At 43.8% G+C, this 18,043-nt stretch overlaps 1 protein-coding gene across 2 annotated transcripts; it reads right to left on the minus strand.

Moving 5' to 3' along the window:
* Positions 1-3,375: 3,375 nt before the first annotated feature.
* On the minus strand, positions 3,376-8,364 carry LOC109753155 (E3 ubiquitin-protein ligase PRT1). Of its 2 annotated transcripts, XM_073501521.1 has the most exons (8): positions 8,041-8,364; positions 7,477-7,505; positions 7,220-7,399; positions 6,425-6,496; positions 6,161-6,337; positions 5,865-6,068; positions 4,521-4,606; positions 3,376-3,832 (listed from the first exon to the last, which is right to left on the minus strand). In XM_073501521.1, exons 1-8 carry the CDS (start codon positions 8,163-8,165, stop codon positions 3,527-3,529), a joined length of 1,179 nt encoding a protein of 392 aa, XP_073357622.1. In that variant the 5' UTR covers positions 8,166-8,364; the 3' UTR covers positions 3,376-3,526. The 2 variants fall into 2 exon arrangements, with proteins under 2 accessions (XP_073357622.1, XP_020167666.1); XM_020312077.4 differs by lacking the exon at positions 7,220-7,399 and having other exon boundaries at positions 8,041-8,347.
* Positions 8,365-18,043: the final 9,679 nt, after the last annotated feature.

An 18,043-nucleotide genomic window follows, 5' to 3' on the forward strand; every position in this document is an offset into this window, starting at 1 on the left:
ACTCCCCCCCTTGGGCGCGCCCTCTAGGGCCTGCCGGCCTCCTCCTCCCCTCCTTTATATACGGGGTAGGGGGCACCCCATAGACACACAAGTTGATCTTTAGCCATGTGCGGTGCCCCCCTCCACAGTTTTACACCTCGGTCATATTGTCGTAGTGCTTACGCGAAGCCCTGCGCCGATAACTTCATCATCACCGTCACCACGCCGTCGTGCTGACGAAACTCTCCCTCGGCCTCAACTGGATCAAGAGTTCGAGGGACGTCACCGAGCTGAACGTGTGCAGATCGCGGAGGTGCCGTGCGTTCGGTACTTGGATCGGTTGGATCGCGAAGACGTTCGACTACATCAACCGCGTTACTATACGCTTCCGCTTTCGGTCTATGAGGGTACGTGGACACACTCTCCTCACTCGTTGCTATGCTTCTCCTAGATAGATCTTGCGTGATCGTAGGTAAATTTTTTGAAATACTACATTCCCCAACACTAGTGACTTCTTGGGGAGCATTGTGCATGTACCTCCCCCAAAGGAGGGAACTTCGGAAACACATCCTCGTCTCCATCGAATCCACTTGCGGTTACTTTGTGACTTTACTTTGTGCAAGCTTTTATTGGGTTTACTTTGAGTTTGCACTTGTTTTGTGTTGCGTGTCATATTGGTGGTACACCTAGTTGCATATCTAGACAACCTACTTTATTGTTGAACCTAAAATTTGGTAAAGAGGCTAAAAATTGTTAGTCGCCTATTCACCCCTCCCCCCCCCCCCCCCCCTCTAGTACCTATCCTTTCACATGGAGTTGTCAATTTGATAGATGCAGCTGGAGTTGGGGACTCGGAGCTAGACTTGACCCATTTCAGACACATCGAATTGTCTATAATTTGATAGTATCAAGTTCAAGATATATGGCATGTCCTAGACTTGAGTTCATCTCATGATCCTTGGGATGTGAATCGCCTTGCTTAGGGGTCGCCAAAAGCTACTCTGTAGATGGGTAGTTGAAATGATGTATTCCAAAATGTCATGAACCCTGCTTCAAGGCATGGTCGGTCAAGAAAGGACCATGCCCCTCCATTTTGGAGAGAAATCTTTGGTCCCTATCGAGTGATCAAATCAAGGAAAGCATAGCCATGTGACTAAGGTTGAGAGTTAACCTCATAAGGGATCTGATTCATTGGTCGAGAAGAGAGGTCGAAGCCATTCAACAAGAATGACAAGCTCTTGCCTAGTGTTTCGACAAGTATATCATAAGGCGTGGGGATTGGACATATGAAACATTGAGAGGTTCATCGGAATGACTTCATGGAACTTACGAAATGACATGTCTTGTTAGAGGCCACTACCACTTATTGTGCTAGTTCAAGCAGCAACTCATGACACGAGTAAGGAGTTACTCGAGCACCTTGGTCGAGTAAGAGTTACTCGGACCACTCCCCATGTCCTTGTCGACATGAACCCGTGGGGTCACACACCTAAGGATACCAAACCCACATGGATAAGATCCGATGTGTTATGGGGACTGGACTCGTGTGGGCCTCAAGAATTGAGTCCATGAAAGGGAGGGTATACAAGGAGGCAGAGTGCAATATTATGTCATAGGAAAAACACAAGGGTTTCAAAAAGCCTTCCAACAACTGTCATCGTCTCCTTCCTTGATTGCAAGAGGAAACTTAGTAGTCCATCGCTGAGTTGTCCCAGACTGTATGCGTGGGTGCACTTGGGGAGGCGTTGCACTCTGACGATCAGGCGAATGAACGTGGATTAATCGGTGATCGAGAGGGTGGAGCCGTAAAACTACGAGCACGAAGTAGTTGTACGACTACAGTTGCACTGACAAGCTTCGTCGACTCTGTGTCCTCTACAGGTTGGCAAGTCGAGTGTATGTTCTTGATCTCCCTCCTGCAACATGATCTTGGGCAGTGCATAGTGGAATTTTTTTATTTTGCCCTTAGTTCATAAGAGGATTGCCTCATCCTTTGTTGCGCAAACGGTGTAGAGGAAGCCCAATAATTTAATGGTGATGGAAGGGAAAAGATGACAAATGATGCTGAAGAGGAAGGACCAACAACACCGTGCGTAGAATTTAACACAAAAACTGAGAAGGTAGAAACCCGAGCTGATGAGGGAAAATGAAAGAAAAGCAGGATCATAGGAAGAAGAGTGACGAATTGCCAGATTGCCCTCTTATGATGATATGTGAGCCCAAGCTCTGCATGAAGGTCTCCAAGGAGACATGGATCTGCAGAACCGATTTTGTCCATTGGAAGTCTTTCCGGGGCAAAATGGTCGCCCAACAAAGGTTGTTCCCAACAACAATCCTGCTGCTCTTTAGGAGATGAAAGTAGTGGTCGAACATTAGGGTCGCAAAAGAAAGATGAACTCCGTGTTCATGCCATCTTAGCATTGTCACATAAGATAGCGAGTGCGATAAGAAAAACAAAAAAATGTATTGCCTTCTCTTAACTAAGAGATGTTCTTTTAGATTAATCATTATACGAGGTGTCTTCTTTTGTACACATATTTTCTATTTTTAGTTTTAGTCATCCAATAATTTCAGGATCTTGTGCCATTAAATGATACAGATAACACTAAGATACACTTCCACCGTTCATAAATATAAGATGTTCTAACTTTTTGGTGATCAAATGTATATAGACATATTTCACAAATATAAGATACACTCCCACCGTTCACAAATACTCCCTTTGTCCCATAATGTAAGACGTTTTTTGACACTACGCTAGTGCCAAAAAACGTCTTACATTATGGGACGGAGGGAGTATAAAATTAAATGGTACATGTTTTAGTGTGTTTGTTCACCCAATCAATCTGTATGTAGTCCATAGTAAAATATCCAAAACATCTTCTGTCTATGAATGGAGGGAATAATATATCGTACAATATGTTGTATTGCCAAGTGGAATACACAAGAAAATGTTGTTTTATCAAGTTATGTGACGTGGATAAGGACAATGAATATTGCTATACCAGAGGGATATGTGTAAAAATCATTTGGGTTTACATAAGAAATTGTTGGAAGTGCCACCGCAATTTGCTTTGACCGGAAGACCGATATATAATTTCTTTTTATTATTATAGAGACAGAGGACTAATACTCCCTCCATTCCACAATGTAGTGCTTCCTCTATCTCCGTGCTTCAACTTTGACCGTAAATTTAACTACCAAGACCGATTGCGGCGGGAGCAAAAATTATATCAGTGAATTCGTATTCGAAAGAAGTTTTTAATTATGTAATTTTTTCACCCGCCGTAGTCGGTCTCGTTCGTTAAATTTATGGTCAAAGTTCGACCTCGGGAAGCGCAGGCGCACTATATTTTGGAATGGAGGGAGTATAATACAGTAATAAATAAATGTACGAAAGCATAAACAAGACTAATTGACCTTCGGACCCAAAAGGAATCAAGGACAATGTAGCACGCTACATTCATTTAATCCGATCACCACAATATTTCAAGGCTCGCTCCTCAAATCAGCTCTGCTAGAAATGCTTGCTTGGTTCCTACAGCAACTAAGCATCCTCATGATTGTCCTCCATCTCTTCATCATCAGCCACTAACTGCACCATGCCACCAGCACCAATGAGCTCCATTTGTTGTACCAGCTGCTGCAGACCCTCCGCGGGTATCCCTTGGAATCTCAGGAACGCGTCAAACAGTGATGAATTATCGAGTTCCATCCTGTGGTCAGGTGTGTGCTGCTGATTAAAGCGGCCTGGGAGCTTTGAAGTGCTGTCGTAGCATTCCCCGCAAAGGTCGAATCCAATTGCCTCTGTGCAATCCTTGCATTTGTATCGCTTGCCTCGTATCGGATAGACCTGCAAAGCATTCATCAGTTCCATATTTACCAAAAGGATCAGAGTAACTCAAGACATGGGAAATGAAGCAAGGATACATGGATGCCTATCAATACCTCCCACTATGATTTGCATTAAGTTTTTTCTTTTGTATGTAACAAGATATTAGAAGAAGGTTTAAGAGACCACAAAGGTTGCTAATGTTGGTTACTGAACAGTGAGCACATAAATTTAAAAATTGGAATGAAAACAATCCTAATGTTGCAACCAAATTTCTAGTTATTCGTCAACCCGCACTTAAATTAAGAACTACCTTTCACATTAGAGCAATATCTTCAAATAAAAGGTAAAACTGTGTTTATGGAGTATTAAAAAACGTTATAAAACAGATACTGGAGCACAAATTTATTAATGGAATGGGAAAAATCATTAAAAAGACTAATTGGGAATAGGTGCTAACACTAGATGGGCTACCTGGATAGGCTTTTTATTCGTTGGGTAACTTGATGAAAGATTTACACAATAACACCAAGAGGACAACAAAATGAAGATGCATACTCAGCAAATCATTTCAAAATTCTTAAGTTCAAGAAATCATTTTATCTACCAATGGTGGCTCCATTGGTACGGTTTATCAACTGAATGTATGCCAGCTTGACTAATTACTAGCAAGGTTATGGACTTTCTAATTTGTACAACTTGAACATACCCCGCATGAGTCACATCCAACTCCAATGTGAACATTTGATAAGTCTAGAGTCTTCTGTACAAAAGCTCCCTTCTTGCATGAAGTACCTGAACCACACAAAACACAGGAATCATGTACGAAAAAATGGATCAGGCATGTGCTTCATTTCATAACATAATTTACAAAGATGTAAAGTTGCACTTCATGAAGGTTAAGTAATTCTGTGACTCAAGGATAAAACTAAGTTTTTGAAACATTTAAATTGAGTTCTCAAATGTGAGAGCATGGAAGCATTTGATGGATGGGAGCACCAGATATTCTCCCATTATATATATGTATCATTATATTTGAAACATGCAGCTGAACTTATGTCTGATTAGGGAACGCAGTTTGTGGTAGAAATTGCCCACACAGCTTGAAACAGCAACAGGTACAGGGGTTCGACACCACAGGGGTGCGAGTAAGCCTCTGCTACTGTTTTGTTTCAACAATCTAGCATAATTGTATATGGGATCTAATTATTTCTTTTAGTTCTTCAGAAATTTGTAGGGTACAGTGTACATGGGTAGTTTTGGGTTTTCTTTTTTGTTAATGTTCACATGATATGTGTCTACATCCTAAAAAATTCAGATCCAAATTCGAATTACACATCACAAAACAAAAAAGACAAATCAAGGTGTGAATAGTGTAGTTTCTGCTTTTGTCTTTTAGTGACACTATTCGTGTTGGATTTGTCTTTTTAGTTTCACCATGTGCAATTCAAATTTGGATCTGACTTTTTTAAGGGTTGTAGATACAGAATAACCTATATAACCAATGACCGACTGTAATAGTTCTTGACATATCAGTAACCACACCATGCCTCTCAGTATGCACAAAATTAACGACATTGACTAATGCCGGAAATCCTTCCTAAATGAATATTTTGAAGACTAAATCAACAATACATGGAAGTAGATCATTATATGAAGTATCGGTAACACAAACTAGATACTCCTTCAATTTTTATTCAATGAGTTCCTGACACACACTATAAAAGTGTATATTCATATTAACACAACTATGTTAAGGTTAATGTTTGTTGATCAATTAAGTGACAACACAACAGTTGAAGGTAAAATAAGGCACTGCTAAAAACAAGTGCAAGTAGCCAACAAACAAAAATTAATAGCGGACAAAAACTATCAATATGGATACCTCCGGACAAACAAATCAACTTAAAAGTGTGCATTCACATTTAGCTAACAGAGTAAGTCAAACACCAATTTCACGATTAGCATGATGAACTTGATGCACAGTATTATGTTGTTAAGGTAGAGAGCTATATGATATGTGAGTCTGAGCTAAACACAAAAAAAGGCTTACTTGAAGATGATCCTTCAGGATTGCATTGGCTATTCTCAAGCTGAAGTTTCTTGCGTCTTGATTCATATTCTGCTGGAAAATATTCTTCCAGAAAGTGGTCAAGATCTAAACAAACATTAGGAAAATCTCCAGGATGAAGACCTCCACAGACTTGACATTTCAATGCTTCATCACCCACGGAAGGCAAACAAGATATGCAATACACTTTTCACAAAACCAAAGATAAGTCAGTTTCTATAAAGAAAAGGAAACTACAAAAATTGACCAACCCTTCTTATTCTAAATTTAGAGCTTACCATGACCACAGTTAAGAACAGTAGGTTGATACAGCAGCTCCTTGCAGATAGGACAAGACACATCATCTAACTTTATTTTCATTGAATGTTCGTTCATAGTACTGTCATCAACTGAGACTTCTCCTGGAGGTCCAGTTTTGCCATCTTCAAGCTTGTTGCCCCAATCTTTTCCATTTTCTTGAAAAAGTGCAAAGGCTTATGCATACAGAACTATACTGGGGAAGATGTCATTGCAATTTGCAATTACATAAAAAGAATTCTTACCACCATTATTGTTCTTGGAGTTTAAGAACTCGATGATTTGTGGAGAAAAGGTATCCACGCTCCTCTCTTGCTCTGAATTGTGGCCCAATTAGAGCATAATAATATTTCATAATTCATAACAAGCAAAAAACGAGGCATACTAATTAAAATAAGGAAAACTAGTGTTTGGTGCAAAGTAATTTAATTTACCATTGAAACCTGATGGTAGAAGAAATAGGTTCAAACTTAAAAATTGATAGACATCTAAATGGCAGGGAATGTGAATTTCAAGGGCTGCTGTGGTACCTGCCAAGCACTCAAGTATATAGCTCATGCTGCGTAACATATGATTGTTAATACCTCTACACAATCAATACCCATGAGACTTAAACCCTAAAGTGATGTTTCTCCCCTATCCTTCAATATGTCCCGGTGATCTTGCAGAGAAATCTCCATCTCTCGAAACCAGCAACCTCTTTTGCATCAACGCTCACGTTGCCGATTAGGCACAAGTGCAGGCATAGTGAGGGACAATCCAAACCTAAGCCAACAGCTCAAACATGTTCACCTTATACCTCCACCAGGTTCCCATCCTATCTTGACCGAGCAATTTGGGTATGATGGATATGAAAACAACTTGTGGAGTGTATTCTAGTTTGGTAGAACTGGTGGTATGCTTGCATTCTGGATGTCATTTCCCACACAAATTTGGAAGAAAATAACTTTATATCAAAACAACTCCCAGCATGATTTCTTAACTGATAACTAGTTCTGATATGACAAATGGGTTCCGTGCTTTGTGCATTGAGCACTCACCTAGTACTTCCATTTCCCTCTTTTTGTATTCCACGGGTTCAAGCTTTAAAAGCAAGTGATGGAGGAGTTGGCAGATACTTGGGAAATGAGTATACGGTTGCCTGCATATTGCACAATGGGATTCCCGGGCGTAATGCATAGCTTTATGGACGCACCAGAAACATGACATATGACCACATGCTGCACCAATAAAAGCCAAATGATATTCAAAAATACACCACACTGGTTTTTGATCATCATAAACAGCAAAACCTTACCAATAACAACTGGTTTATAGAGAAGCTCCCTGCAAGACATATTGAACAAGCATATGAGATTATTAGCACATTTGCGGAGAATCGAAGCCAATCCAATGCTCATCAAAGAGAAAAAGGTAAGTAACCTGGTAATACTTTTTCAAGTGAATAATTAGAACTTTAAAAGTAAGTGACAGCATGTTGTTTCACAACACTATCAGGCATCTACCGCAATAATAAGAGTTATAAATCAATTTATTTGTGTTTCCTAGTGTCCTGCGGGGTGTGGAATTAAGCCGACATAAATCAATTAAGCCTCACATAGTCCCGTGGCCACCCAAATGTGGCAACACTTGGTGATCGGTATTGCTAGATAAATTAGAGATAGTCACGACACGAGTTACTGGCACCGAACATCGAGGAGCACGAGTACAGCAGGACCCAATTCGCATCGGATCAAGACGAGGGGCGCGCAATAATCTACCAAGCAGCCAAGCAGGCGTATCCACAACCGACGCGGGAGATTATTCGGCCCGCCATGGCCACGCCAACGGAGAGGAGGAGAAAGGTGGCGTGTAAACTCACAGGCATACGCAGCACTGGAAGCGCGGGTCCTCCAGATCGTCGAAGCCAGCTCCACCGGCGGCGGCGGTGGCGGCCTCCTCCTTCTTCTCCGTGGGGTGGCTGGAGCTGCTGTCGTCGGAGGCCATCCTCCGCCTCGGTGGAAGTGGAAGGCGGATGGGGATTCTGCAGGTGCCGGGGGGGTGAGCAGCCAAGATGCGATGACTATGCGAGTGCCGAGTGCCGAGTGCGCGAGAAAAGGACGGGGAGGAAGGGGCCGAGCCGCACCCCGCGGTTTGGACCTTGGGGACGAAGGAAGGAACTGACCATAGAGGCGTTCACGCTCCGTGTCCGGTTCGTCCGGTCGCGTTCGGGTGCCGTTTTTTGGTGCGTCCAGTCCACCACAAAACTAGTATATCCTTCACAATTAGTAGTATTATTTTTTGAGAACATATCCTTCACAATTTGGCTCGCGTGTCATCGGGAGAGTTCGACAGAGACGGTACGATCGGCCGGATCATAGGGAAATGGGAAAATGGTAGAAGAAGCATGTGGTAAGCAATTTAAATTTAAAAAAATACTCCCTCCGTAAAGAAATATAAGAGCGTTTAGATAATTAAAATAGTGATTTAAACACTCTTATATTTGTTTACAGAGAGAGTATAACGTACTTCATCATCACGTGAAAAAAATAGACGGAATCATGATGGATGGTGACAAAAACAACCCCAGAATTAGGCTATAGCCTAGTGGCAAGGGTGGGCAGTGGTGCACCCTGCAGCCAGGGTTCGAATCATGTTAGGGTCGAATTTCTAGTTTCTCATCTGGGTGGGTTTCTTCTATAAAACTAAGTCCTGGATGCTAGTGCTCATGGATCTCATTTTTTTACAAAAACAGCCCCCGTTTTCTTGTAGGTCGGTGCATACAAATCGGACATGGCATTAGCGACTCTAAAATCATGGTTATTAACACAATATAAACGCAGACGCTCATATACATACACATACATTCACCCTACGAACGAACGCACGCACGCACATTCTATCCTTATGAGCGTCTCTGAGATACTAAGTCGGCACATCATCTTGAGATTGACGTAATTGACGAGAACTTCTCCTCCCACTGAACGTACGTCGCCTGAAGGCCTCCAAGAAAATACGAACACCGGCGTCAAGTTTATAACTTAAACCCCTGGTGAGCTAAGAATACCATTGTTTCCTAACCATCCAATCATAAATTGGTTCCCATATCATGGTAATCTTGGGACTGAGACAACGTCACCAACAAGAATCTAAAATCAAGAAAATATTGTTTTTCTTGTCACGTACTGCAGAGGGGTGATTATGAAACTGTGTATAGACCCACTAAAATAGAACCCCAATAACTGGTGTACGTCAGCTATGACGGGGTGATCGAGTGAACCTTTTGTTCCTCGTGGAGGCTTTGATCGAACAAATGATTATGTTTGCTGGAACGAAACCCTCAGGGCCGGGGGGGGGGGGGCAAACATAATCATTTTGAGCTGATTTCTAGGAAATAGGCCTAACACTAAGGGGCGTACACAAGTTTTCTTATGTGTTGGGGGCCATGGCCCAGGTTGGCCGCATGAAGCTCCGCCGCTGCTCAGGCCAGACCCCCTCCCTTTTCTCGTAAGTTTCCCCGGTTGAGCAAAAAAAGCCAAGTTTGGTAAGCCTAAAAAACTGGTACTTGGATTTGAATAGCCACACAAAAATAAAATAAAATTATATGACATATATGATAAAAATGATGTCATATTCAAAAGGATCTGATAAAAATGTCTGAACAAAAGAATTACGCATGCTAAAATTTAGAAGAAGAAAAAAAGAACCGGGGTATTGCCATCCGAGTGCCACATTATTGAATTAGGTCAAAAAATTTGAAAAATGGCATGTAACCATCCATATGTATATGTGTAAAAGGTAAAATATGTCATGTGTTACAATATACCATGATTAAAAGGAATATAAAAATGTAGAGTTGTCGTCTGATCAATACCAAAAAATGTAAAATATGTCATGTCATACAATTTCTTAAAATTTGCCATGTTGTGTACATGTGTCAAGTTATGAAATGCCAAAAAGAATACTATAAGTTTCCATATGAATATTGCAAAAATTTATTGTGATGTTTCTTATAACAAACTGTCATGGTAGTTTTTTTTTGAGGGAAAGCAAAGCTTTATAACTTAACGGTGCTCGGCCAAATCGCCCGAGACACAAATCGCCACTCGGGGCGGTACATCAGTGTTCCACACGATACAATTATTAGGCATACACTCATGCCCAACTTGGGCAAGTTCATGCGCGACCGAATTGGCCTCCCGACGACACAATTGCACTTCCTGTTTCGAGAACCACAGCTTCAGTTGGAATTTAGAGTCTTCAATAAGCGCTGCATATGGTGATGAGTCGACCCTACTCAGGTCCATGGCTTCCTGAAGGAGTTTTGAGTCGGTCTCGAATACCACTCGTAGAGCCCCGAGGTCCGCCACTGTGTTGATAGCTTCTGTCAGTGTTGTTACCTCAGCTCCGAACGGATTCGCCACCTGCTCCGTTTTGCCTGCGCGGGCAGTGATCACATCTCCAGTCTCATCCCGGGCTACCACTCCCCAGGTGGCAAAGTTCTCACCCGGTCTGAAGGCGCCGTCCAAGTTTACCTTGATCATACCCGCGCACGGAGACTGCCATTTCATGTTCGCCTTCTTCTTCATTCTTTGCCCGAAAAGCTGCATGTATTCCAGCGAATTTGACAGTACTCGTCGTGTCAGTTCCTCGCAGGGTACAGCCATCTCACCCTCTCTTACTTTGTTGCGGTTATTCCACCAGTACCACCACATGGTTAGGATTTGCACCCGCACTTTTTCGTTGAGCCCCCACAAATAGTCCATTATTGCATGCACGGACGTTATGTCCTCGAGCTCATCCTCTCCTTTTCAAACTCAAGTGCTCGCCACACAGGCTTCACATGTTTGCATTTGATGAAGAGATGAGCCCCGTCCTCATCAGCACATCCGCAAAACAAACATTTTGTGCTCTCTAGCTTCATTCCTCTCCTGGTTAGATTTGTCCTAAAAGCCAATGACTCATGCTTCATCCTTCAGGCAAACATTTGAATTTTCCGTGGGCAAGGGAGCTTCCAAAGACGTTCATGGTAGTTTATTGATGAAACTGCCATGGTCTAATTAAAAAAGTTGCCATGTTGCTCGTCATAAAACTACCATGGTAAAGTAACTAAAAACTGCCATGCCTAATTTATAAAAATGTCGTGCTACCTATAATAAGACTACCATGGCCTAATTAAAACTATCATAGACTAATTACATAGAAAGTGTCATGGTCTAGTTAAAAAAATAACTGCCATGGCCCAAGTAACAAAAGTGCCATGGGACATACAACGAAACTACCATGGCCTAGTTAAATGAAAATGCCATGCTACCCGCAAATAAAATTGCCATGGCCTAAGTTATAAAAATTCCATGCTACCTATAAATAAAACTACTATGGCCATGGTAAAGTTACTAAAATTGTCATGGCCTGATTTATAAAAGGCCATGGTCTAATAACTAAAATTGCCATGGCCTAAATTATAAACATGCCATGCTACCTGTAAAAAGCTACCATGGCCTTATTAAAACTACCATAGACTAATGAAAATAGAAAATGCCATGGTCTAATTAAATATAATTGACATAGCCCAAATAATAAAAGTTCATGGCACATATAATGAAACTACCATGGCCTAATTAATGAAATTGACATGGAATAAATAATAAAATTTCCCATGGCCTAAATTATAGAATTTCCATTCTACCTATAAAAGACTGCCATGTTCTAATTAATAAAAGTGACATGCTACCCATAGAAAAATGGCATGGCCTGATTTATACAAATGCCATGCTACCTATAAATAGAACTACCAGCGCCAAATTAAAACTACCATTATTTCAATAATAGAAGTGCCATGGTCTAAATAATAGAAGTGCCACTACACCTACAATGAAACTACCAAGACCTAATTAATAAAATTACCATTATTTCAAAACTAGGAAAATAAATTATCAACAAAGACATGGCAAAAAAATAGTTTTACCTAGTTAGAATTTGCTCTGCACTTTTTTTTGAAAATAAATACCATGTGCCTAGAAGATCTTAATCTGAGAAAATGCTACCCCCCCCCCCCCCCCGAACACTTTTGTCAAAGAAAAGCACAAACGTGTCATATCATAGAACAAATAGTATATTTGCCATCACCACAGAACATTTTGTTCTTAAAAATGCCATAGGCTAAAATACAAAATATTTTCCAACAAAAATGCCATGTTCTAGATAACAAATACGAGGTAACAAATTCAATGAAAATAGTGTGGAAAATCTACAAGAATTTTCAAAAATTTGCATGTCCTACTCAATGTCATGTTTTGTTTCAATTCGCCATGAACAAAACAGTGGTATAAAATGCCATGTTATACAACAATTTTGTTCTTAAAAATTGCAATGGACCAAGAAACAAACCAGATTTCAACAGTTTTGCCATGTTCTAGATTAACACTTGGACTAAGAAGTAAGTTCCAGAAAATTGCCATGACATTTTTGAAAATGTGCCATCTCACTTTACACAAATTGCTATGGTTTTCAGCACAATTTCTCTTTAAAAAATCATAATTTTTGGCCATGGTTTGTAGCACTGGTAGCACTGCTAGAAAAGCAACTACACAATTTCACACATCTGCACCTCTGCTCACCAACCTGAAGCAAAAACAGTAGCAAAAAAAGCTATCACAGTTGCATGAGAATCTCACCCAAAAACAAGTGATTTGCACCCCCCGAGTGGACAATCTCATGGTCGAGGCTAGTGGCCGCGCGCAAATCCCTCTCACCGCCGCCTATGTAGCTGCCCTTCGCGTCGCTCCACTATACCGTCATGCCGCTGCACCCAACTCTACGTGTGGCCTCGGACGACCATGTCCCCGTACTGCCCATTCTGGGTCCGTGTACAGGTCTGTCTATGTATCGGTGGCTCGTCGATGGTTTTGCCCTGTCTTCCATGGCGCGCGTCCAGTTCCATCCACGACCAAAACGGACGGTGCGGGGACACACAAAAAAAGTGCCTGACGCCCGTCCGTAGACGGAACTGGACGTGCGCCATCGAGCCACCAACCCGTACACGAACCCAAAACGGGCGGTGCGGGGGCATGGGAAAAAAGTGTCTGACGCCCATCGGGGAAGAAACTGGACCCGCGCCATGAAAAACTGGGCAAAACTACCGACGAGTCCACGGCCCGTACATGGAGCCTCTCAGTGAGCGCCAAAGCGGTCATTGGTTTTCTCTTATGGTACCTAAGAATATAAAAGTCCTCGCCAATAAGCATTGGATACGAGTTATTCTTAGTCATGTTCATCAATTCTCAAAGGAAGGCGGATTTATGCTCATCTTAGGAAGCCTTATAGACTGCGACCATGGTCCATGTAAAATTATCAGCTCCGTTTCGAAGGTGGAATTTGACGTGAAATTTACAAGAATATAGTATGGATATCTATGTACATGTGTATTATTAAAAAAATCATTCCTGTTATTTTGGAAATCATACTCTATAGAACTCGAGAGCAAGAAATACTCTCTCTCTTTTTCCGCAAAAAAAGAAATACTCTCAATCGATGAAAAGAAAATGAATGCATTTCCATACTATAATAAATAGGTAAGTGTAATAAATAGAGAACTGGATCATGTCACATGACTTATTCCATCTCTACTCTATGGAATCTTACGGAGCCTGTTCTCTTTTTTTTTGAGGAACCGGCAGGAGCATTGCCTTTTCATATAAGAAGGAGAATAAAGTTTATGTACAAGAGTGTTCCGGTTTTTTGAGAGAAATCGGACAAAAACCCTAGGAACTAATCAACCGATACCGGCTGCCACCTGTGCTCAGCCAAAGGCCAAGGTCCTTTGCTTGATGTCGTCGAAGGCAATAGCTGCTACCTCTAGGCTGTAACACCCCCGGTGTCATGCTATAGTAAACCTCTATGATTAAGCTAACTAAGCATTGCTTGATCACCCTTGATTCAAATCTCATTGAAATTCCACTTTGGAATCAAATTCATTTTTGCAAGTGAATTTTGAAGTTGCACAAAAGTTGCTGCAAAATAGTCCATCATTTAGTAAAAATTCCATAACAAATGATTGTTAAGGAAAACAACATCACCTCCAAGCTAAGATGGACTGTAGCAAATTAAAACAGTGCCAACTCATCAAATTAATTGCTTTTCCATGTTTTTGCAAATTCAATCTAATTCAAACTTCTTCCAAACTTTTTGTGGATGTGCCAAAAATTGCAATGTATTTATGTGGACAATTCCCATATTTAACAAAAATCATTTTGGCACCCCAAATATTACAAAACCCCTTTATGTAAAAGAGAAGCAGAATTATATAAAAAAAAGAATAGGCCAGGCTGCACTGTGCACTTGGCCCAGCCACGCAACAGTGCCAGCCCAGCCCACCTACCTCGGCCTTTCATCCTCCTCCTGCAACAGGAGAAGGCCGAGCCTCCATGGCCGCGGGGCACTCGCCCCCACGCACTGTTGCGCCGCGGGTGGATAAGATCAGCCCCCGACGCTTTCTCTCTCTCTCCCAAACCCTAATCCACATCAGATCCTCCCTCCTCCTCGCTCTCTCTCGCTCGCTCGCTTCTTTCTCCCCACTGCCCGAGCGTGCTCGCCGCCGTTCTCCGTCGTCCCCGCGGCCACCGTCATCGCCCTGCACCCCCGACATGCCGTAGGCGTCCGTCGTCGTCCTCCACGTCGACCGGTGCCCGCCGTTGGAGCCGGGAGGCACCACAGCGCCGGATCCACCTCGTCCCCTTCCGCCTCGGCCGCCGGTGATTCCCGTCGACCGCGGCCTCCCTCTGCGCTCCCGTTCACTCACGGGGCCTCCTTGCGCCCGCACGGTGAGCACCACACGTCCTCCCCCTGCCTCCCCCTTGTTCTGCTGCGCATAACGTCGCCGCCGTGGACGACCGAACGCAGCTCCGCCGTGCCGCTCATCGTCGTCGCTTCCTTCGATGCCATGGCCGTCCGAGCACACCATCGTGCTCGGGGCACTCCAGTGGTGCGGCCCGGAGCCTTAGATTGTTTATGCGCGCGCTAGTTCTTTGTTTTCACCGAGCTACCGTAGACCACCGACGCCGGCGACCTTGCAGCTCCCTGTTCCGGCCATCTCCGGTCGGTCCAGTGGCACCACTCGACGCGCGGCAGCGGCAGCGTTCGAACGCAGGTGAAAACGCGTGATTTGGCGCTCTGTAGCGAAGATCTGAGCCTCTCCGGCGAACTCGCCACCGCGGAGAGCTCGCCGGCGCAACTCCGGCGCTGGCCGCCGACGTGGGGCACCTGGGGCCACCCCCTGTGTCACTGCCAGTGGGGCCCCTGGTCCCCTATTAACCAGTTGACCTGGTCAACTCTGCTGAATGGGCAGGCCCCAGCCACTGACGTGCGGGCCCCACCGCTTAATGCCCTAACGAAAATGTTTCAATAATTAAAACTGATTAGTTTAGCTAATTAGTCTATGACAGGTGGGGCCTACGTGCTAAATATCTTTGTTTAGTTAGTTTTAAAACTCTATTATCTCTCTGTCTATGACATGTGGGTCCCACTAGACCTACTGGTTAGGTTTGACCTGGTCAGCCGCTCTGTTGACTGTTGAGGTCATCAAGACGTCATGCTGACGTCATATTCCATTTCTGTTCATATAAATAAATCTAGAAAATGGTTTAATCTTTGAAAATTCACAGAAAATAAACCGTAACTTGGATGAAAATGTTTTCTACATGAAAGTTGCTCAGAAAAATCCAACGAATCTGGATACGCGGTCCGTTCATCTGTCACATGGCCCTAGCATGCTGAACATGGAACCGTCCCCTCTCGTTTCATCTATTCGGAAAACGCCAGACGTCGGGAAAACCCCTCCGGATGTTTCCCTCTCCGTCTGCAACGTCTAGCATTGCGTTAGTTCACATCTGGCACATCTTATTGCCATGTTATGCTTTGTGGTTCTATGTTTGCTTTATATTTACTGTTTCTTCCCCCTCTTCTCTCCGGTAGACCCCGAGACCGATGCTGCCCCTGTGATTGACTACGTCACCGACGACCCCTCCTTGCCAGACCAACCAGGCAAGCCCCCCCTTTGATCATCCCGATATCGCCCATTCCATTCTCTCATGCTTGCATTAGATTTTGCTACTGTTATTGTTTGCTCCTATTCTGATGCATAGCCTGCTTTTGTAACCTGCTCATGTTACCTACCTGCCTATCCTAAACTGCTTAGTATAGGTTGGTTAGTGATCCATCAGTGACCCCCACCTTGTCCTTGTTGCCCCTGCTTCATCATCGAAGACCCGATCAACGGGATCGGAGACCAGGCCCCGACACCGCACATCACTTTCCCCTTAGTTGCTCGACACTACTGGGTTACTATCGAGTGCCGGGGGTGAGACCTCATCAGCACTTCTGATGTTACCCTGTAGTGTAGCTATTCGGTCGTGGTCATCGAGGGTGATTCCGCCTTAACCACTTCCGATACGAATCTGTCGTGCAACCCCTCAAGTGTGAACTTCGAGGGTGGTTCCTCTTATGTTCACCTTGATGATTACATCGAGTGGAATCCGTCAAGGGTGATTCCTCAGGTTTTCCCCTTGGTGTTAGACACACAGTTACTATGATTACTATGACTTTACACTGAACCATGTTACTAAAGACGGGTCGGCTCTGAGGGGTACCCGCGCGAGCTTAATTGCGAGTGATGTGGAGTCGGGTTGACCTGGAGGGTGCCCGCGAGATAATTACGAGGTGTGGCCGGGCATTCCTAGCCCTTGCCGCAAGTCCTCGAGACGGGCCAACGGGGTCACATCTTTCGTGAGTCTCTGCTTGTTACCGCGTGCTCCTAATCCACTATGATTTGGATATTTGATCCGAGGGGCCTCTGGCCTGATAGCACTAACCATCACGTGGGCATAGTATGGGCGTTCTGTGTCGTATACATCAGCCGAAGCTTAATAGACGTCAACGACTGAGCGGCGCGCGCCGGGTTGGACTGGTAAGCACCTGCCTTTTTAAGGAGGTAGCTAGGTCTGCTCACCGGCCGCGTTCGCAACGTGCAGGAGTTCCCGGGGCGATGGCCCATGAACCCTGGGGGCATAGGTTTAGTCCGGCGTGCTGACCTCTCTATTAAGCCTAGGTCGGGTTGCGGCGTATTGTTTGGCCGAGGCCGGGCATGACCCAGGAAAGTGTGTCCAGCCGGAGTTAATCGAGCGTGGTGGGTAAGTTGGTGCACCCCTGCAGGGAAGAAAACATCTATCGATAGCCTGTCCTACGGTAATGGACACTTGGAGTTGTATCCCAATCGATACAACTAGAACTGGATACTTGTGATGAGTAATGGATTGTGATGATAACTGGATAGTACGGCTCTGGGATTGCTTTCTCACAGGGAGTCGAGAAAGGATCTCTGGCCGAGGTTGATAACACTTCTACTACTTTACTTTATGCTACTCTACTCCCTCCTGTTGCTGCAAGATGGTGGTTTCCAAAAGATGCTAGTCTTCGATAGGATTAGGCCTTCTCTCTATTCTGGCATTTCTGCAGCCCAGTCCACATATACAGCCTTCCTTTGATAATGTTGCATATGTAATGTAGATCCTTGCTTGCGAGTACTTTGGATGAGTACTCACGGTTGCTTTGCTCCCCCTTTTCCTCATTTTCCCTTTCTTCTCGGATGTCGCAACCAGATGGTGGAGCCTAGGATCCAGACGCCACCTTCGACAACGACTGCTCCTACACTGAGGGTGCTTACTACTACGTGGAGACCGCCGACGATCAGGAGTAGTTAGGAGGCTCCCAGGCAGGAGGCCTTGCCTTTTCGATCGTTGTTGTTTTTGTGCCAGCCTTCTTAAGGCAAACTTGTCTAACTCATGTCTGTACTCAGATATTGTTGCTTCCGCTGACTCTTGTGTTTTCGA

This window comes from Aegilops tauschii, chromosome 6 (assembly GCF_002575655.3).
Source record: "Aegilops tauschii subsp. strangulata cultivar AL8/78 chromosome 6, Aet v6.0, whole genome shotgun sequence".
NCBI classification, from domain to species: Eukaryota; Viridiplantae; Streptophyta; class Magnoliopsida; order Poales; family Poaceae; genus Aegilops; species Aegilops tauschii.